The sequence below is a fragment of the Abramis brama genome (assembly GCF_963993115.1).
Source record: "Abramis brama genome assembly, chromosome: 11".
Taxonomy (NCBI): domain Eukaryota; kingdom Metazoa; phylum Chordata; class Actinopteri; order Cypriniformes; family Leuciscidae; genus Abramis; species Abramis brama.
The window spans coordinates 5,175,719-5,197,932 of NC_139973.1; the positions used below are offsets into that span (position 1 = coordinate 5,175,719).

At 37.8% G+C, this 22,214-nt stretch overlaps 2 protein-coding genes across 4 annotated transcripts; both read left to right on the plus strand.

Moving 5' to 3' along the window:
* Positions 1–226: 226 nt before the first annotated feature.
* Positions 227–14,342, plus strand: rbl1 (retinoblastoma-like 1 (p107)). 2 transcript variants are annotated; one of them, XM_084128162.1, is made up of 22 exons: positions 227–507; positions 1,706–1,839; positions 2,044–2,244; positions 2,327–2,391; positions 3,097–3,225; positions 4,963–5,108; positions 5,222–5,286; positions 5,397–5,583; positions 5,986–6,152; positions 6,302–6,414; positions 6,501–6,604; positions 6,801–6,938; positions 7,886–8,050; positions 8,160–8,295; positions 8,650–8,880; positions 8,993–9,183; positions 9,295–9,471; positions 10,043–10,114; positions 11,396–11,480; positions 12,017–12,150; positions 12,254–12,415; positions 12,764–14,342. In XM_084128162.1, exons 1-22 carry the CDS (start codon positions 349–351, stop codon positions 12,932–12,934), a joined length of 3,132 nt encoding a protein of 1,043 aa, XP_083984288.1. In that variant the 5' UTR covers positions 227–348; the 3' UTR covers positions 12,935–14,342. The 2 variants fall into 2 exon arrangements, with proteins under 2 accessions (XP_083984288.1, XP_083984287.1); XM_084128161.1 differs by having other exon boundaries at positions 228–507; positions 12,014–12,150.
* Positions 14,226–20,494, plus strand: LOC311091971 (uncharacterized protein). Of its 2 annotated transcripts, XM_084128163.1 has the most exons (4): positions 14,226–15,511; positions 16,227–16,310; positions 17,908–18,211; positions 19,612–20,494. In XM_084128163.1, exons 1-4 carry the CDS (start codon positions 15,001–15,003, stop codon positions 19,931–19,933), a joined length of 1,221 nt encoding a protein of 406 aa, XP_083984289.1. In that variant the 5' UTR covers positions 14,226–15,000; the 3' UTR covers positions 19,934–20,494. The 2 variants fall into 2 exon arrangements, with proteins under 2 accessions (XP_083984289.1, XP_083984290.1); XM_084128164.1 differs by lacking the exon at positions 16,227–16,310.
* Positions 20,495–22,214: the final 1,720 nt, after the last annotated feature.

Genomic DNA, 22,214 nt, shown 5'->3' on the forward strand with positions numbered 1-22,214 from the left:
TGAAATTCACAAATAGTATTGCATAGACAATTTCTGTACGAAGTGGTAAATACACAAGTATGGAACAAAAGTAAAACAGCATGTATTTATATCCTTTACATTTTGTATAATATATTGGTAAACACTGTGGGGTAATTTAAATCCTCCATGCTACCTCGCTGTCGTCTTTGTTGTTGTAATGACGCCATCTCGTCCTGTTCTCCCATTGGCTGAGAGGAGCCCGTTTTCGCGCCATTCGTATGTCTCGGCATTGTGGGATAGCATCAGGAGGTCAGCGGCACTCCGGATCAATTCCGTTTTACCCAAACACTTTTCTTTGGATATTGACGGATTTTACGGATTACAGCGATGCGGGGAGATGAAACTGATTCGGAGTCGGTTAAATCGGACGATGGCTCGATACGGAGGAATCTCGAGGCGCTTTGTCAAGAGCTCAATATGGACGAGGAGACGGCAGCCGAAGCGCTCCAGAACTTCAGCTCCATCTGGAACACGTACACGCTAGAGGTTCCACTTTAATTCACATTAACGTTACCACAACAACCAAACGACAGGAACCGCTGTCATCTCGCGCTCTGCCTTCAACTCACCCTTGTTTTCATGCAGATATATAGTCCAAATAACCATTACCAGCTAGTAAAGCTTCATTTACAGACCCTAACTAGTCTAAGAGATTGCAACAAGTAACGTTAACGTTACGGGATTCACACTGGATTAGTGCTCTCCTTGGCGTACCATAATATACATTATTTACATGGTACTTCCAAGAATACTATAGTACAAATACAAAATACCTTAGTAGTATCAAGGTATTTTGCTACATGAATTTCAGAGTGACATAGTATCATCATCTTTGTGGTTTACCATGGTATCACCACAGTATTTAGTAATTATTGTGCCATGGTAATTAAAGTACTTCAAATAATATCACGGTCAATATCCAAAAATATGTCAAAGTTATGATACCATTTTCAAAACAACAAACAAACTTGAATTAATGTTCTGCGTCTAAAATGACAGAGGCTTCTATATGTCACATGACGTAAACAAATAAAAGATGAGGAAGTCATGTCAAGGGTATTCTGGGAAAGATACAATTTCAACACATTTTTTACTGTCAGATATAGATGATTTATATTTAGTAAACTTCTCTATACATGTTTACTAGTGGTGTTCATTATTCAAGCTTAACCCTGTAAAGATATAAAATTAGATTTTTTTATTTATTTTTATCTGAACAGTTTATTGTACCTTTAGACAAAATAAAAAAAATTTTTATGTTATTTTGTATCAGATTTTATACATAATGCCATTATGTCTAATATAGTATGCTCTAGTCTAGTGTGTATATGGAGCTCATAATTGAGGAGAAAAAAATGATCGATATAATCAAGTTGCTTTAGTCCAGAAAATGTTCATCTTGAAATATTACTAACAATATAAAAATTGTTTTTATGTGTACTTAATAAAAATAATAAATATTTCACAGCAGAAACACACGTGTACCGTGACCTGAAGGTGGACATTTTAGCATTATACTAAAAGCCATTTTACTTGATAAAAAAATCAATTAGAGGGCAAGTTATGCAGTTTTGCCTGAAACATTCATGTATTAAATATGATACTGATACATTAGGTTTTATGGGGTTACTTCAGCTGTACGACATGTATATCTTAATTTCTGTCATGTGTTTGGTTGTCTCAGGGTGATGTCGTGCACTGGCTGGCCTGTTCTCTGTATGTCGCCTGTAGGAAGAGCTCTATCCCTACAGTGGGACGGGGCGTGATGGAGGGCAACTGTGTTTCCCTTACGAGGATCCTGCGCTCAGCCAAGCTCAGGTAAGGACCTCAAACAGACATGGACAGATGTCTGCGGGATGGACGTCTTCTGTCGTAATTTCAGTTTATATAATGTAAAAGTTTTAGTTTTAAAGAATTAGATGAGAATGAGCATTTATTTCATGCATTCAAGTCTTTTTATTTCAAATAAATGTAGGTGTGTATGTTAAGATGTGTGAGTGTTGTGTTATGTCTTTCTTCTAGTTTGATCCAGTTCTTCAGCAAGATGAAGAAATGGTCGGACATGTCGAACCTCTCTCAGGACTTCCGTAGCCGCATAGGTCGACTAGAGCGCAATTTCGAAGTGTCGACAGTGATTTTCCGAAAATTTGAGCCAATATTTCTGGACATGTTTCAGAATCCTCAGGGCGAACCTCCTCGCCTGCCCAGAAGCCGCAAACACCGGTAAAACGGCCTGCCTTTTATCGCCTTTCTCAGCTTTCTTTTGAAAAAGAAAATGGTTACAAATATATTTCTTTCTGTTAAGGCGTCTTCCATGCCACATCAGTGACGTCTTCAAGTTCTGTTGGACTCTCTTTGTGTATACAAAAGGTAAGCTGACTGAAAGAAGCCTTCCCTGTTTCAACCATAGAACATCATTACACTTTAGTTAAATAATGCTATTAACAACATAAAATAAATCAGTTCATTAATTCACAGTAATAATGAATGCATAATTTGTGTGGTTTTAGCATCAAACAAAACCCAATGCATGAAGTCTCTGCTCTGCAAGGCTGCATTTAATTGATCAAAATTACAGAATATCGTAATAAATTTTCAGCATCAATACTCCAGTCTTCAGTGTCACATGATCCTTCAGAAATCATTCTAATATGCTGATTTGATGCTCAAGAAACATTTCGGTAGCACTTTATTTTAAAATCCTGTTTCGCATGAACGTACTTATTGTATTAATGGGTAATAATTAGGTACTAACCTTGAACCTACCCCTAAACCTTAGTTACCTGTCACTACTCAGTACTTTTGTGGGTAAGTACATTGTGAGTGCACGTACTGTAAAGTAAAGTGCAACCAACATTCCTTATTATTGTCAATGTAGAATACAGTTGTGCTGCTTAATATTTTTATGGATGTACTTGCTGAATAACAGCATTCATTTCTTTTAAAAAAAACAATCTTACTGACCCCATTGTATTTTAATCTACGTACATATTTGACAGATTTGGCCAAAACTTTCTTGTTGACTGATCTGAACGCTATAGTAAACTTAATGACATGATTTGTACTTTATTCCAGGTAATTTCCGCATGATTGGAGATGACCTGGTGAACTCCTATCACCTCCTGCTCTGCTGTCTGGACCTGGTGTTTTGCAACGCTCTCATGTGCTCCAACAGGAAAGATCTCATCAATCAACACTTCAGAGGTAAAGTCCCTTCACTTTGCTGTGAGAGAATATGTTTCCTTGATTGATTGTTGATTTTCTGCTTACAAATCATTATCCTTGAAAAGGCAGACAGAGATACAAGTGAGCCCATTGCTTGTGAGTTACTAGCCAAGGTCGTGCACTTATTATTTATAAAGTTAATGTGCTGTTGACTGTGTAGGTGAAGTTTTAGTGCATTTAAAACAGTACAACTTATTATAACTCCTAATGAATGACCATATGAAATGTTCCGAGCTCTGTGTTCTTTCCTGTATTACGTGTTGAAGTAGGAAGTTGTGGCAAGCAACAGAGCATATCAAGCGCTTGTCCCCAATAGCTTTTCGTTTATGTGACTAATTTCAGTCCACTTTAATTAGTCAACTTTAGCCGCGTTTCCACCGCAGGAACTTTCCCCAGGAACTAGGAACTTTGGGCTGGTACTCGATGTGTTTACACCGCAGGAACCAGGGTCTAAATGAAGTTTCCCCCTCCGATAGTCCCTGCTCACGAGGTAGTACTTTTTCAAAGTTCAGGAACTTTCAGGGGTGGGACTTGTGTGCTGCACAAGCTGATTGGTTGTGTTCACGTCACATTTTGGTTGGATGACTCCACGCAGCATTTTATTTATTTTTAACCTCCCTTTTTAAAAAATCTATTGCGGTTCGTGTCGTGGCTTCATGCAGTAAGAGTTGTCTGTCTGCAAATATGGAATTTAATAAAAAAAAACTGGTGGACTGGCGACGAGTCTCAGGCTTTATTTTGTGGAAGAGGAAACTTTCGTCCCAGCCATCTCACGGTCAATGTCCGCAATAGCTGATAACATACAAATTTTATATCTAACGTTAGCATTACGAGCTTACTGAACACGCTTTACCAGTGCTCGTCTCTATTCTGCCACAGCTTTTATTATTAAGTCATTATTTTACACATTGTCATCTATTGCAAGGCACTCCAAACCATGTTATAAATTTACTATAACAGGATTGAAATAGCGCTTTGAGGTTAGTAACAAACAACTATTTACAAGACTGTCACTATTTATGAGTGATAGACGGGGTTCAGGCTTTTTTTAAGCGTATTTGCAAAAGAGGAAATTTTTGCGCGTTCGTCCCAGGCATCTCACAATAACTGATAACATACCGTACGTCGCATACGAGCTTTCTGAACACGCTTTAGTATCAGTGCTCGTCTATTTTGTTTTGTTAATTACCTCGTTAGTAAACCAATACATAACTGCAGCACAGTTTGAATCTCCTCCATACTTATTATAAATGTGGCGCTCAAAACTGATTACTGTCCGTCGCAGACTGGGAGGAGCAGTTGCGCGCAGTTTACCTTCCCGGTACTTTAGACCGCGGTGTAAACGCAGAAAGCAACCGGTCTGGGGCAAAAAAAGTTCCTGGGACAAATTGTTCCGGGTAATTTCGGTGGAAACGCGGCTTTTGAGTACGCTAGCATACATATGGCACAATTTAGTACTAAAACATGAGCTAAAAACTTTAGTTTCGTTTCAGGTGATTTTTAAAAGATTCATTTATTATCAGATTTCCAGGAGTTTATGTGTTTCTATCATACATCATTTGCATTGTATTGATTTCCAACTGGCATACCAGTGGTTTAAAAGCTTTTACAACACTCTACAACAACCCTGAATCCTGAATCACCAATCATAGTACTGTATTGTTTTTATCAGATTCAATTACAGAATTGAATCTGTATGTTGCTCACTTTGTGTAGGACTGCCAAAGGACACAGAAAACTTGGAGGAGATGCCCTGTGTCATTGACAAGTTGTGTGAACTGCATGATGGTTTGGTGGTGGAGGCCAAAGGCATAAAGGAGCACTACTTCAAACCCTACATAAAGACACTGTTTGAGAAAAAAGTGAGGAATACACACTTTTACAACCAATCTACACTGCTAGAACAACACAATTGCTGCTTTACAGCTTGGTCATGCTTCCCACATCCTCAAATTATTCCAATTATTTTTCTCAGATATTAAAAGGTGATGCTGACACTCTGACTGAATTACTGGACACCCCAAATTTCCAAGACAACAAGTAAGCATATGCCATGAAATTTATTTAAACACAAAATGCATATAAACACACATCAAATTGAATGCCTTTTTTCAGTATGCACCTGTATATGAATCTTTTTGTCTTTTCAGTAAAGCCATAAATCGTGAGTATGAGGAATATGTTTTGACTGTGGGGGATTTTGACGAGCGAGTGTTTTTGGGGGCCGATGCAGATGAGGAGATCGGCACACCTCGCAAATCCACCGCTGATCCTCCGTCAGGTCAACTATCCGCCCGCATGCAGGTGGAGAACAACCTTCAGCAGCACTTTGAAAAGGTACTGAAGCTTTCTATTACCGTTGCTACATTAGAGTAACATTTAACATCCTGATTGTCAAACTTAGTGTACATATTTAGTATTTCATATAGAGGGATGTTTAATCTAAGTTTGGGGTCGGTGAGATTTTTAAAAAGTCTCTCACCAAGGCTGCCTTTATTTGATAAAAATACAGTTGTAGAATGTAATTTATTCCTGTGATGGCAAAGCTGTTTTTTTAGCATCATTACTCCATTCTTCGGTGCCACATGATCCTTCAGAAATCATTCTAAAAGGCTGATTTGATGCACAAGAAGCATTTCTTATTATTATCCATATTATATCCTTTAAAAAACTTTTGGACCCTAAGCTTTTGAATGGTGGTGTATGTCCTTTGACCTATCCTGCTGTGTTTTTGTGTAGACACGGTCCCTTGCTCCCTCTACTCCTCTAACGGGTCGACGGTATTTGAAGGAGAAAGAGGTGCTGGTCACCCCCGTTTCCTCAGCCACCCAAAGTGTAAGCCGACTGCAGAGCATGGTGTCCGGCCTACGAAACGCACCAAGTGATGCTCTGGTCCAAATATTTAAGCAAGTATCAAAGCCAAACCATGCACAAATAGTTTGATTTTTGAAATGACACATCCATCTGAGCATGCATAACCCATCATGATGGCCCTCAGGCTTCAGTCTGTTTTCTTATAGAGATTTTGTGTTTTATTTTCACCATGATTTTATAGCTCCTGCTCTCGAAATCCCACTGAATCCATTCTGAACCGAGTGAAGACCATGGGAGAGATGTTTAAACAGGCCTACACCAAACCCACGGATGACCTGCCAGGATCACATATGGGTCAGACATGCTGCACATCTAAAAAAGTTAACTTATGAAAAGCCTCACATTTTATCATGTAACTGAGTGCAGGTTTTTGTGTGTAGATTTCGCAGAGAATCGTCTGAAGCTGGCAGAGATCTTGTACTTCAAGATCCTGGAGAATATCATGACTCTAGAGATGAAGAGATTACAGGGCAAAGATATGGCGGTCAGTCTCCATGCCTGCTAAATCATATAAATATGCTAGTAAATTTTAACTCTTCACTTCACTGTTTATATCACCAAACAGTAAGAGGAAAATGGATTTTTCCAAATATTAATTCAATGTTCTATATCTACAGCTCTCACTGTCTGCTTTTGTGTGAGATTATCACCTCTTCCTCTCTCTTCCTGATCTCTATCAGGTCCTGTTAGAGCAGGAGGTGCTCCATTGCTCTCTGTTGGCGTGCTGTCTGGAGGTGGTGCTGTTCGCGTACAGCTCTCAAAGAACCTTCCCATGGATACTGGAAATCTTACAGATCCCACCTTTCTACTTTTACAAGGTACTTAACGGTGTCAGCTAGGATCGTAGTTGATCCGTGATCTGCATGTGATTTGCGTAATAATTGCAAAGTTCAACGTCATGGAGTAAATGTTTATAATTTGCACATGTTTTGTCTTGCCAGTTTACACATTCAAGTAATTTAAAACCATTCCAGTGCAAGAATAGACAAAAGAGAACTTAATTACTCAATACTCGTGCACTGTTATCTGTGCACACACAGTGAGTCACGTTTCAGAACACCGAATTGATTCTTCTTTCGCATGTCCTTACACTTGAACAGACACATACACACAAAATGATGTCAAAATACTCATCTCGGCAAGTATTCTTGTAAACACAGTCTGTTATGTCTTAAGTGAACGTGAACAGCTGAGAAAGAAATCTGATGTGTATCATATTGGATCTGTGCATTAGGTCTTAAAGTGACAGCAGCCTATAAACACCTGCAGCTGTCTGTGTCATTAATGTTAATCAATCACCAAAAGACAGCTTTAATCTATATTTAATTCATACAGTGAACACTATAGTGTTGTTATACATTTAGGTGTAAAAAAAAAAATTAATTATTCGAAATATTATTTAGACCGTACATTTGTTATAGTGTGTTTTATGCTTGTAATTAGTATACAGGCATTAGTTTTGTGTATTAATTTTGTTCTTTTTTTTTTTTATTGACCAAAAATGATCCGATCCGTGACTCAAAAGCTATAAAATGATCTGAACCATGAGTTTTGTGATCGGATGAACCACTAGTGTCAGCTCATATTATCTGCTTGCAGAGACACGCTTCAGTTTTAGGGTGTGGTTTTTATCCTTGTTAGAGTTTTTATTGTACTATTGCATCACATGGCAGTGTAAATATGGATGTGTCTCTGAAGATCAGCTGTTAAGTGCTTTTAAAAGGACCTGAAACGCAAAGTAAATGTTCATGATGTGTTTGTGTAGGTGATTGAGGTGTTCATCCGCTCTGAGGAGGGTTTGTCCCGAGACATGGTGAAGCATTTGAACAGTATCGAGGAGCAGGTGCTTGAAAGCAAAGCCTGGACTAGAGACTCGGCCCTGTGGAACGCGCTTAACAAATCTAACAATAAAATCCCTACTGTGGAAGAGGTATACACACACTCACAAACTGCTTTGTAGGGAGAACAGATTGTATAAGCATCATGGGGGTCATTTAAATAACAGATATTACCTATTTTGTGTGTGTGTGTTTTTTTAGGTAAATTTTTCCAATAGTTTTGACACGGGCAACAATGCAGGCGGTCCCACTCACCTGCCGTTGGTAGCGCTATCCCCCATCATCCACCCTCGCATCAGGGAGGTCCGCACAGGCCTGGGCTCCAGCGCACGCAAAGGTACTGTACATCTCAAAATGAGGCTGTCCTCTGAAGACCCTATGAATGTTTATAATTAAAGGGGAGGGATATTCTAGAGAGCATTTCATAGGACAAAAAAACTTGATTATGAACATATTCGGTCCATTTACCATTTTAAAATGCATATATAAATGTGTTATATTAATTGTATTTATTCTATATTTATTATTTTTAATTTATTCATTTAAATTGTTTGCCCCTAAGCATACACAACCTCAAAACTAACCGACACAAAAAAGCCCCCCTGAAAAAATGTTCCATCTTAGATTGGCTTTAATGCTTTCTTTGAATATTGAATCAGATGTACTCATACTTTTGTCCTTTCTCTCTTAGACATCCCTCAATCTCCCCTCTCTCTCCACGATCGCTACAGCTCTCCAGCGGCTGGCAGCGCTAAGAGACGCTTGTTTGGTGATGACGCTCCACCACAGTCCCCAGTGAAAAGAATCTCAGTCACTCCCATCAAAATCATCCCGAACTCCATGGAAAACAACCAGAACACCACGGCCACGACGACTGTCCTCTCCATGGCAACCATAAACGGCCAGCAACTCACTATTCCATGTCCGAGTACCACTCTTATTCTATTTCAACCTCCTTATAGCAAGCAAAACATTTCCAAAAAAGATGTTTGTTCGATTTTGTTGTTGATGTGCTGGTGTTCTGTATCCTTTAGTGATGAAAAACGAGATGGGCGGCATCACAGTCATCCAACTTCAGTCCAATGAGATGAACCCTCTCACGAGCCATGTCTTACTGACTGCCTCCCCCAGCCGAACCGCAGCTCCAGTCGCCAGCTCCGACACACAGCCTCTGGCAGCCAGCAAACCCCGCCGCACTGGATCCCTCGCGCTATTCTTCAGGAAGGTGAGGAAGAGTGTTCTTTGCTGACTTGCACCATCTGTGCTTTTTGACATCTGGTATTGAATGAAGATCTTTGTTAGCGGAAGTGCATAATTCTGCTGCTCGTTCTTTCAGGTGTATCATTTAGCCAGCGTGCGTCTGCGAGACCTGTGTCTGAAGCTGGATATCTCCTCAGAGCTGCGAGGGAAGATCTGGACGTGTTTCGAGCATTCTCTGCTGCACTGCACTGACCTGATGAAGGACAGACACCTGGACCAGCTGCTGCTCTGTGCCGTCTACATTATATCGAAGGTACGTCTTTTATGCCGTTTTACGTCTTTTAATTATTTGATCAAAAATACAGTATAAACTGTAATATTGTGAAATATTATTACAATTTAAAATAACGGTTTTCTATTTTAATATATTTGAAAATGTAATTTCTTCCTGTGATGCAAAGCTGATTTTTCAGCATCATTACTCCAGTCTTCAGTGTCACATGATCCTTCAGAAATCATTCTAATATGCTGATTTGCCGCTCAAGAAACATCATCAATGTTGAAAACAGTTGTGCAGTTTTTGTGGAAACTGATTTAAAAAAATTGCCAGGATTTTTTTATGAATAGAAAGTTCAAAAGAACAACATTCATTTGAAATAGAAATCTTTTGTAACATTGTAAATGTCTTTGCTGTAACATTTTATCAGATAAATGCATCTTTGCTGAATAAATGGTTTCAGTTCTTTAAGAAAAATTTTAAAAATCTTGACCCCAAACTTTTGAACATATATATTACTAAAGAATTCTCTAATCATCAGATGGAAATATAATATCAAACATTTTCATTTAAATTTTCTTTTTGTATTCATTTTCTTCTTCTGCAGATAACAAAAGAAGAGCACACTTTTCAGGACATTATGAAATGCTACCGAACCCAACCTCAGGCCCACAGTCACGTGAGTATCAACAGTCCTGGGGCCTCATTTATAACCGTTGCGTACGCACAAAACAGGCCCTGAAAAAGGCGTACGCCACTTCCAACGCATAAGTTGTGATTTATAAAAAACAAACTTGACGGGAAAATTTGCGCACCTGCACGCAAACTCTGACCCATGCGTACAAACGTTTTGGAGATGGAGCAGTTTGGCGACACCGATGGTGAGCTGGAGATTAGTGTCTTTTTGGTCACTTTTAGACAGAAAATCTAAAGAAAATTAAACATCTACAGAAAGATAATACAAATATAATTTCACTCACCAAGCCTGTCACTTGAAGCAAATATCCATCCCTTCTTAAATGTCCGCGCCAGCGAGCGCGTTGGGCCGTTTAGTGAAACTGACGCAGTTTAAATAAATAAAATAATGATTTAAACTATGTTTTACTTCTGATATAAACATTTAGATTAAATATGCCATTCAAATATTTAAACACTTAAACATGAAATCATACTGAGAAGTTACAACATTTTTTATATTCAATCAATAGAAATATTTGTTGTGGATGCGATGCTTTTGAACACTTTTCCTGTGGCGTGCTGTGTTTTAATGTTTTAACCACAGAGATAATTGCTTATCATGATAATACCAGATTGTCTGAGAAAATAGTTTAGTGCAAATAATGCACAAGGTCTATCCGTTTCCATTAAAAATAGAAATCAATTAAAAATACAATTCGGCCAGTGGAAAAGATTGAGAAAAAAACTTTCTCTGAAATGTAGTTTACACTATTTGATTTATGTATTCAAAAACAAGGCAAGGATAGGCAACTACTTGATTTTTATTAATGTAATGTGTCTTGTACCGTTAAACATTATCACGTGGATGAATAATTATATGCAAATTATATGCAGATGAGGATATGCATAGTAAAACTAGGCGTTGTAAGCTCCATATATGGTTATTTCGGGGAGGAGACGCATGTGCGCACAATCTTCCGCTGACTGGGATTTATAAAGTGAATTCTGCGCAGGTTCTGGCGTACGAACGGTTTTATAAGTCTGAATATTTTTTTGCGTACGCCATTTTTGGCTTTCGGGCGCACGTACACTTTTAGTAAGGATCCTACGCACAGTTTTATAAATGAGGCCCCTGGTCTTTCCAAACCTGCGATGTGGAATTGCACATAAATATTATTGATAAAGGTATAAGATGGCTGCGTGCCCCAGCTTCCTAGTGTCAAAAAGCTTGGAATTTGAGCTGTGATGAGGCATCCACATCATCCTGATTGTGTGTTTGTAGGTGTACCGCAGTGTTTTACTGAAGAGGCGTCCCAGAGAGCAGCAGGCAGATGAGAACATGGAAGTGGATCCACCAGCAGACCAGTGTAAGAATATAGTAGACAAAGTCCCAGATGTCTCTTTTTTAAAGCACAATATTACATTAATGTTCAAAAGTAGTGTAAGAAATGAATACATTTAAACAGCAAAGACATTAAATTGATCAAAAGTGACTGTAAATACATTTATAATGTTACAGAATATTTCCATTTCATTTTTTTAACTTTCTATTCATCAAAGAATCCTGAAAAAAATGTATCATGTTTTTGATAATAAACATGAATAATAATAAGAAATGTTTTTTGAGCATCAAATCATCATATTAGAATGATTTCTGAAGGATCATGTGACCGCAATGATGCTGAAAATTCAGCTTTGATCACAGGAATAAATTACATTTCAAAATGTATTAAAATACAAAACCTGTATTTTAAATTTTAATATTTCACATTCTCACTGTTTTTTACTATATATTAATCAAATAAATGCCTTTGTGAGCATAAGAGACTTCTTTCAAAAACCGTTGAATTGTTGTGTATATGTCTGTGTATATATAATGTTTTATTTATGTTTATGTTAGCAGCCAGTGAGAGGATGGAACAGGCTGACAGCGAATCAGAGGACAGAGGAGACCTCATCCAGTTCTATAACTCAGTTTATGTGTTAAAGATGAAATCATTCGCTCTCAAATATGCACATTCCACGCTTGATAACAAGGTTGGTGAATTGCTTTGCTTCATTTGAAAATCTTGTCTTTAAAATATAAAAGACAGTTTGGAAACAAGCATTTCACTCTCTCTCTCTCTGTTACTCTATAAAGATGGAGGCTCCTCCATTATCTCCATTCCCATCGGTTCGGGCTCAGCCTCTCTCTCCTCGCCGTGTGTCTCAGAGACACTCCATCTTTGTCTCTCCTCATAAAAACGGCTCGAGTCTCACCCCCAGTGCCTACACGTACAAGTTCACTGGCAGCCCATCAAAGGTTGGTCACAACGCACAACAACAGCAATAATTCCCTTAAAGGGATATTTCATGAAAAAATGAAAATTGACATGCTTATGTCATTCCAAACCTGTAAATCTCTTTCTTCTGTCGATCACAAGGAAGATAATTTGAGAAATGTCCATAGAATGAAATACAATGCAACTGGGTCCTATTATTATAGTCTCTATAACTGATTATTACAATTATAAATCAGTTAAGTTAGTTTCATCGCTATCCTTTTTTTTATTTGCAAACTCCTAATGACCTCCATAATATAGATATAGATAGATTGCGGTTTTTCAGTTATGGCTGTGGTTAAAGCCTTCTACTTTCTCTTTCTCTTCAGGAGCTGAGTGACATAAACCAGATGATCCGTCAGGGTGGGGTGAGCAAGAAGCGGGCGTTCACAATGGATGGCGATGAGACCGAGTCTCCTTCTAAATGCCTCCGGCAAGAGAACGACGACGTGCTGCTCAAACGCCTGCAGGATGTGGTCAGTGAGAGAGCGAGTCTCTGACCTGTGGGACGCCCAGTCTCATTACAGACAGAAGAAAAAGCCAAAAACTCTTCCTATGTGCTGCTCAACGACTCCAGGATGTAGAGAGAGATGCGACAACAATCAGTCTCTTATCAGTTTAGAATCGAGCGCATTAATTATGTCACAGAACAACAACAAAGCCAAAAACCGTCACAGCTCATGTGTCTTGACTGATTTTTGATCAACCCCATGTGGGGTTTACTGAGATCAGGGAGATCAGTGCAAACTTAAATGATTTGTATTGAATCTAAGAAACATTTATCACGTTTTTTCACGATTCGCATCATCCTATCATAATGAATTGTTTCTATATTACAGAGATATTCTGTAGCTGTTGCTTTCTCAATCATCTTTTTTGCAGTAGATGAGTCGGTCTCAAGTATCTCAAGAATCACCCAGTCGTTTATATCCCCTCACATTCTGTAGCAATATGAAAGGAAAATTTTATCACATGGAATAATTTGATTATATTAGTGTTTTTTTTTTTTTTATTCAAATTATATACTGGCACAATGTACAGGGCAATTTAACCTCGCTTTTGTGTGAGCGTGAATTTGAGTGTGTGTGTGTGTGTGTGTGTGTGTGTGTGTTTGGTGAACCAGCACAAAGGTCATTTTAAAGTTTTGCAAGCATCCTGCAAATGCTCTGTGCAGCTCTATATTCAGATGTGTGGTATCTACACCTCCATTAATTATGTATTATGCCTTTTAAGGTTCATTCATTTTCTCTTATCAGAACAGTTTTTTTTGGTCATGTTTACAGTTAATTTTAACATTTAGATGTTAAATTTGTTGATGTATTTTTCCATTCTCTTGTGTGTGTGGTGTACAATAACTTGCTTAACACTTGTTTTGTTTTTTTTAACAGTTGCTGTTATAATTGTATTATTTGTTTCTGCTCATGTTTTTCAGTCAAGTAACTTTTATTGGTCACATGCCAAAAATGAGTAGTGAAATGTTTTTTTCCCCCTTCAAATCATGTGACCAGTCTAGTGCTATAGCAAGCTGTATATATATTTCTCAGTATTGACGGTTAATTTGGTATTGAAATTTGAATTCTTGTACAAACCTTGTTTATTTGATCCATTCATGTTATTTTGCCTTCATCTAACTCGATGTCCAACACTGTTGATCTCTTTGCAGTTAGTGCTTTGTATTTTAGCTTTGGAATATCCTGAAATATTTGCTTATTCACCCTCCATATTTTAAGTTTAGAAATAATTCTTCACACTATATGTTTTCCCCCAAAAAACATGTTTTTTTTTCAGTGACTGTCTGTAATTTATCTTTATTGTATTTGTTGGTTTGACCAATCAGCTGTTGGTCTGTTCTACAGTCAGTGCCTTAGCATGTACATAACAATAAAACATGTTTTATCAATTCTCAAATTCGTTTTTCTATATTTACAGGAATTGACGCTGTGCTTGCTTCAGAAGATCTCATATGGCACTGTTTCAGGCTCATTTCTGCAGGTTTGAGCCAGAGATGTAGGATATATTTGTGATCTGGAGAGCTCTGATCTAACCATAAACCCACATTAGATGATATTTTAATTTACCTGCAATGCAGTCAACTTTGGCATCTGCAAAATGAATTGGGCTCTAAGGGTTCACGTTCATCTGAGCAACACTAGGAAAATAAATGTAGATTTACCTGGATTTCTGGATAATGTCCCTGATATCCTTAAACTTCACAGAGAAATTCACTAAAATATAATGTCCACTACAGTGGACAAAAATCTATTCCTGGGTCCCATAATAAAATGATTCCGATTTTTTTTAATTTTTTTTATGTACTACTAAGATAACATCTCAGGGAAAACGGATAATACGAACGCAGATACACAATGAAAGCACATCATTATTACTGTGTATTACTGAAATAAGTGAACGATTTGTGATTATATTTCATGTTCTGCCGCTAGAGGGCTGCCGCGGCCCGTCAGTCTGAGCCAATCAGAAAGTTCAGGACGAGTGACGTACATACGTCATGTACTTGCAGGCCTACGTGATGCGCGAGTGTAGAATCAACTGATGCTTTGAGTCAATGAACCCCCTAATGTTACGTGATTCCCCAAGGTTTCCACGCCGCGAAATGTATGAAGAAATGTCAGTAGAGAGAAACTGGACGGACACCGAGACGAGGGCGCTGCTGTACATCCGACAGGATGAAGAAATCAGCAGGCAAATCAGCGGGACCGTTCGCGACTCTCTTATTTACGCCGAAATATCGAGGCTCCTCCGGGCGCAGGGCATCCACAGAACCAAGCGACAGGTCACCACCAAACTGAAAACACTCAAGCAGAAGTTCCTGAAAATACACGAGCATCACAAAAACACCGGGCACGGCAGAGTGTACTGGAATTATTATGATCTCTGCAAGTCCATATGGGGCAGCAACCGCCCTACGAACACTTTAACACTTCATAATAATGTGAAACTCGAAGAGCCCCAGAGTACATCCATCGAGGACGCGCGGAATGAGAGCAGGAGCGCGTCCACTGACATCGACGCGTCCGTCAGTCATGACGCGGAGACGGGGGACATGATGACAGGAGGTGCGTTGATGCGCAATGCATGTTAAATACAGCGCAGTCTAGACAGTACACTGCATTTCGCTTACTACACAAACAGAGCTATGCAATGATAAACTATGCAAACAGTGTGCAGTTATAAACATGACAAACACTGTATATACAGTACTGTGCAAAAGTCTTGGGCACGTTAGTATTTTCACCTAAAAAATAAAAAGGTTTTAAGCTAGTTATTTATGTATTTTGCAGTAGTGTGTCAGTAGGAAATATCTGTTTACATTTCCAGACATTCCTTTCGCCATTAATATTAATTATCCAATGATATTTTTGTATGCACAAGGAGTCTGACAACAGCCAGGATGATCTGATCTCACCATCATCGAGTCCGTCTGTGATTACATGAAGAAACAGAAAAAACTGAGACAGACTAAATCCAGAAGAACTGCGGGAACGTCTCCAAGACGCTTGAAGAAACCTTCCTGCAAAGCTACCTGAAAAACTATGTGCAAGTTTATCTTGGATAAAAGCTGTTTTTGCAAAGGATGCTCACACCAAATATTGATTTTAGTTAATAGAAGTAATAGAAGTTAATTGATAAATACAATCTATTAATGACATTATTTTTAAAGCATCCTAACTTTACAGCATTTTTACACAAGTGCCTAAAACTTTTCCCAGTACTGTAGCTTTGCAGGAAGGTTTCTTCAAGAGTTTTTTCTGTTTCTTCATGTAATCTCAGACGGACTCGATGGTGGTGAGATCAGATCATCCCGGCTGTTGTCAGATTCCTTGTGCATACAGAAATCTCACTGGATTATTACAAGTAATGGCAAAAGGAATGTTTGGAAATGTAAACTTATATTTTCTTATCGCACACTACAGCAAAAGATATAGCCTAAATTACTGGCGTAAAACCATTATTATTTTTGGGTGAAAATACTAATGTGCCCAAGACTTTTGCACAGTACTGTACATTGCTGTAAAATGACCTTACTTGGATGTTATTTTGGCTATTTTATGTGCAATACGGTTTATTTACATTTTTAATTGCCCAAACAAATAATAAGTGAAGGGGAGGCTGTGTTTTGCGTACAATACTAGCTTTATATGTCCTAATGCATAGCGAACACAAAGTTGTTCAAAATAGTTTGTAAGTATGCATGCATGCAGTATGCTATCTTGTTGTCATACGTCCTCTTTTGCATGTTTAATTCCACAAGTAGTGTCCAGTTATCATAATCTCAGATATAAATAGGGTTGCAAAATGCTGGGAATTTTCAAAGTTGGAAACTTTCCATGGGAATTAATGGGAATAAACTGGACTTTTGCAAAATTGCAGGTTAGCCCATAACAGGGAACTTTGATGTAGTTGGAAAAACCATCTTAAAATGACCAGATTTAATGCAAATTCAGTTGAATTTCCTGTGCATTCCTCAATCACATGCACACTACTTCCTGCAGAGCTCTTGAGGCCACGCCCCCTGCATGCACTGTGCATTCCTCAATCACATGCTCAGATCATTTCTAGAATCCACACAGACACTACAGCAGGACTATTGAAGCCACACTACTTCATTTAAGCCCAAGGACTACATCAAGTCAAGTAAGTTTTGATGGCATTACCAGGGTAAACATATCTAACCTATGGTCTTAAACTATCAAATACAAAATGAAAATGTGTTTATACAGTAGCTAGCTAGCCAGGAAATCAGATATGCTAAATGTAAGCGGCTAGCTTCTGCATGGCATTGCATTAGTTTTCATTACAAGCTTTTTTTCTAATCTTGTTCTACAGAACAATGCCACGTGCGCCATCTGATGTTTGGATACATTTCACCTCAGCCAATGTAGAAGGGAAGGATGTGTACATTTGCAAATACTGTGCAAAGACCTATGTTAAGAATGCCACAAAAATGCAGCAGCATATAGTCAAGTGCCTAAAGCTTCCCCAGGGCTCAAAACAAGCGACCCCAGGCAAGAGTTCACTCTGCACTCCAAATGTTTATATTTATGTTTGTTTATGATATAGTTTGTATAAATTTCCCTAAATTTCCAATTAAATACTGTAAATTCCCATCAAGTTTCCAACTTGGAATATTTCCAAAATTCCCCAGCTTAAAGGGTTAGTAAAAAGTTTTGCAAATCGGTTTGAAATGAATAATAGTAATAAAAAAAGATCTGATTGATTTGGGTTTCCCAAAAAGCTAGTCATTATTTAAATAAAATTAAATAATTTAAAAATAAATCAAAATAAAACGCTTACCCCAAAATGTTGTCAGAGAACATTGAATATGCAAATATATTGTTAATTTATTGAAATATTAGCTCAAAATCTCAGAGGGAAATTCAAGAAAATATTTCGGGTCGAAGGACAAAAAAGGTTTGTGAATCATGATGTGATTGTGTGCTCTTATTTTCAGCTGTTGCTCACCCTGCGAGGAAGAAGGCCAGAAAGCATCCTATCACCGACCCTGTAAGAGATCAAGAAACTCTCCATGTGCAGAACCAGAGGGAGTATGAGGAACGGTTGCGGAGGGAAGCCAGAGAGGAACAGAAGGAGGAGCAGGCGAGTCTGATGGCCATGTGGAAAGAGATGATGGAGTTTCAAGGGAACCTCTTGAGGGAGTTTATCCACCGGCCGTCTTACCACAGACACGCTCATCACAACCAAGGACACTCTTCATTTCCGAGCACAAGCTTCGTGACTCCGTACGCTTCTCCAGGGTATGCCCACACAACTCTGTTGTTTTCTTTTCATTTCTAATCATGTCCAACATTCTAAATGTAAGCATTCGACATGATAACTTAGTAGTGTTTTCAAAAATATTGATATTTCGATATGTATCGATACTGAAATATCCAATGCTTTTCACCAATACCAGCTGCACGTTCTCACTCTCTCTTCTCTCCGACGGTGAATTGACACACACCAGCCTCTTCTTACTCACTCGTGACATTCGCTCCGGTTCAATAGTGCTTTTATTGCGGATAATTGTACTAATTCCCGCAGGTTTTGCGCTTACACCAGACGCGCGTGCACCACTGATCGCTCATAAAGCCGCCTCTCAGACAGCTCGCGAGTACCAACTTGACTTCTTTTTCCTGCTTAAACGGTCAAATACTAAATGCTTGTCTTGCAGAGTATTCGGCTAAATACCGTTTTGGAACATAAATAGATGAGAGAAAACGCATGTTGCATAACAGTATATTGGATCCGTGATTCCTTAAAATGACAGCGGCCTCATAAACCTGCTGCCGTCTGTCGTGTTCTTCAAAGAGAAGATCACTCGCTGCTCTTGACTGAATAACTTTTGTTGTAAGCATTAAACTGTTTAATTTTTACAATGAAAACTATCCAGTGTTATTTTACATTTGATTACTTTTATTTCTGTAGTATTTCTTTCCTGAATATATTGTTAGACCCACCTGAAAAAAGTAAAGCCATGTTTATTTAATTTTTCTTTTCATTCTATTGTATTTTATTTGTGCTTTCATTTACAATTTGTTTATTTGTTCTTATTTTATCACTGTCCGTTTACTTGTCTTTTTTTGTAAATAGTTCAACGATTCAGATAAAGCCTTCCTGTGCTATGTGTAAGCTATTACAACTAAATTTATATTTTATAATGCTTTTATAATGCTTCAAAATATTTCTATTTGAAATAAAACTTTCTATTCATCAAAGAATCCTGAAAAAACCCACAAAAACTATTAAGCAGTAAAAACTATGAACTGTTTTCCACATTGATAAGTGTAACCATTATAAATAATTGAGCATGATAATAATTAAGCAGCAAATCAGCATATTAGAATGATGTCTGAAGAATCATGTGACACTGAAGACTGGAGTAATGATGCTGAAAATTCAACTTTGTGTCACAGGAATAAATTACATTTTAAAATATGTATATAGAAAAGAGTTATTTTAAATTGTAATAATAATATATCACAAACTGTATTTTTGGATCAAATAAATTCAGCCTTGGTGAGCAAAACAATGCATAGGCTACTATTAAAAACAGCCTATGGGTTTGGATGGAATAACATTAGGGTGACAGAATTTTCATGTGTAATATATTTGCCAATCACCGATTTGCTAATTTAACAGCTTTGTCCTCTCACAGAGCTGAAACTGAGAATGAAAGTGCAATCTCACAGGAGGAAGATGAGGTGGAGGAAGAGGAGAAGTACATTATTCCAGCTGAGATTGCACCGGCGCTGGACGCTCAGCCAGTAAACAGTGCGAATGACAGCCAATCAAACACCACAGAGACTGTTGCACCCCCGCCTACACAAGCAGCAGGAAAGAGCGATCTGGAGATGTGTGTGCTGCGCAGACAGGAACGAGTCCTACAGCTTCAGGAAGAGTACTACTCACTCAAAATCAAGTATCTGAAAGACAAGATGGCCAAGGATTCAGGACAGAATGATAAAGAGGAGTGTTAGCAGTTTGCTTGATTGGCCAAAAAGTTCTCAGCTGGACTGTGAAGAATACAGCTGTACTGTGCCTGTGTATTTAAGTGCATCTCATGTTCCTTTACACATTTGTAATCCATATTACATATGTTGACCTGTAGATGGCAAGGTGGTTACTTCATATTTGCTCTGGTGTTGTTACTGGACATATCTAAGAGAGATTTACAAGCAGGTCTTGTTTATTCTTTAAACATGAATATTTTTATATTTATTCACTTAATGCCAGTTTACTACCAGCTGTTGGTTTTTGGGACATTAATTTGCCTTTGAAATCAAAATTGTGCCCATTTACTTGTTCTAAATGATTCTTTGATTTATGTTATGTAACACCCACTTTTCACAATCAATTCCTAATGGATAAAAGTCTTGCTCTACCTCTTTTAAAGTTCTGTTTGACACAATACAGCAGTATAAATTGTATAAATGCAGTTTATTTTGGACTGTAGGAGCATGAGCTAGACTTCGTGCTCCAAACATGAAGTATGTCTGTTACCGTGATTTTTCATTAAATGAATAAAAAACTCAAAGGCGTCTGCCTTTCATCAAAATTGAATATTCAAAAAAACTAAATCAAAAGCAAAAGTCATTAAAGCAGATTCCCAAACCATTTTTTCAAAATATTTTCTTGAAGCATATTAAGTTAAATTTACACACTTGCAAGTTCACAGTTCTATGATTTTAGTTGACATGCAGGTAAACAAATAAAATCTTTTTATATAATTGCTTTATTTGATCGATTTTTTTATTTAAAAGTTATTTTCATTTTATGTTTTTATAATCAATTAATTATTAGCTTTGCATTATCACACAAAACCTCTGCATTTCCTTAGTCACTGTCCATAGAATCAAAATGAACAATTCTTGTTTTGTTTTTCTGGAATATTGTAGTATTTATTATAAATGATTTATCCGTTCACATTTTTTTAATTTTTTTATTCATGTGCCCTCGTAAACATTAATCAAAATAACCTCCCCTCCCTCTTGCATTCACTTCTCTGATGATGTGTTTACTGGCGCGAGGGCGGGGCAACCTGTCACTCACATGAGATCCACCAATAGCAAGCCACAACCATCCATTTAATTGGTTAGATATACGTTTTTTTCGTCAGGCGTCCAGCTTTCCACCGATATAAGACACTTGAGTCTATGACTTACGGTCTAGGAGTTATGAGCAGTTTCACGCTTTTGGTTGCTATAGCGCCACCTATGGGCCAATCGGGGTCATAATTTGATAACCTCTCCTCGATTTTTGTACTACCATCTGGCAAAGTTTCAAAGCTCCAGCTCTTACGGTTTGGGCTGCACAATGCGTTTTACGGCAGAAGAAAAAAAATAATAATAATTAAAGCTGCAAGCAGCATTTATCGGGGTTCAAGCATTTAAGGCCTGTAAGCACATAAGCATTTAAGACATTAAGATTTATTTAGAAAGCTTTTAACCACTGAAATAATAGATTGAAAAGTCCATTTACAGCCAATACAGGCAATTTACCATAGGAAATATATGGTTTTCAAAGCTTTTTAACAGTTATAGCGCCACCTATCATCCGATCTACATGAAATTTTGCATGCTTGTCTAGAATGTTATGGCACATATGCTCACCAATTTTCGTGATGTTCTGAGTTTTTGTTTAGGATTTATAGGCTTTTGATTGCACACACCCCCCCCCCCGCCCCCCCCCCCATTTTTTTTTGTTCCAAACCCTTATTTTTTCTGTACACAGCTATTACTACATCTGTCAAACTCTAAAAAGGACCAAAAATGCCATAAGACGGTTTCATACAGAAGATATGTATCATAGCACACAAGCTGGAGTATTTTGTGTTCTCTTACATCTGTCAAACTCAGTCACTATGAACTGTTGGTGTATGGCAAGAGATGTGTAACAGGTCTTCAAAACCTCAACATTTGTGTTCCACAGAAGAAATAAGAACATACAGATTTGGAACCATTTTTTTCCCAATTATCTTTTTGGTTCATTATCACTCTGTTTCTATTTCACTACCACACCAATTTTATTTCACTCCATTTCCGCTTCCATCTCTCTCCTTCTCCCTCCTGCTTCTCACAGGAAGAAATTACATTTACTTGACACAGACCTCTGTTTTTTGTTCAGTGGTTTTGTTTTGAAACAATATGTGATGCCAAATTGGCTAGGATTTTCACTTTCTTTACTGTTGCTTTATATATATATATAATATATAAAGCGACTTGCATTGCATTCAAAGTGCACATTTTATTAAGTTGACTG

What these genes read in the sequence shown, in the direction of transcription:
- rbl1 (XM_084128161.1), top strand. Translation starts at nt 349, where the DNA reads ATGCGGGGAGATGAAACTGATTCGGAGTCGGTTAAATCGGACGATGGC. An exon ending in CTGCGCTCAGCCAAGCTCAG is followed by an intron (nt 1,840 to 2,043) that starts GTAAGGACCTCA and finishes TCTTTCTTCTAG; the next exon opens with TTTGATCCAGTTCTTCAGCA. An exon ending in GGGCTCCAGCGCACGCAAAG is followed by an intron (nt 8,296 to 8,649) that starts GTACTGTACATC and finishes TTTCTCTCTTAG; the next exon opens with ACATCCCTCAATCTCCCCTC.
- LOC311091971 (XM_084128163.1), top strand. Translation starts at nt 15,001, where the DNA reads ATGAACCCCCTAATGTTACGTGATTCCCCAAGGTTTCCACGCCGCGAA. An exon ending in ATCTCACTGGATTATTACAA is followed by an intron (nt 16,311 to 17,907) that starts GTAATGGCAAAA and finishes TCTTATTTTCAG; the next exon opens with CTGTTGCTCACCCTGCGAGG. An exon ending in ACTCCGTACGCTTCTCCAGG is followed by an intron (nt 18,212 to 19,611) that starts GTATGCCCACAC and finishes GTCCTCTCACAG; the next exon opens with AGCTGAAACTGAGAATGAAA.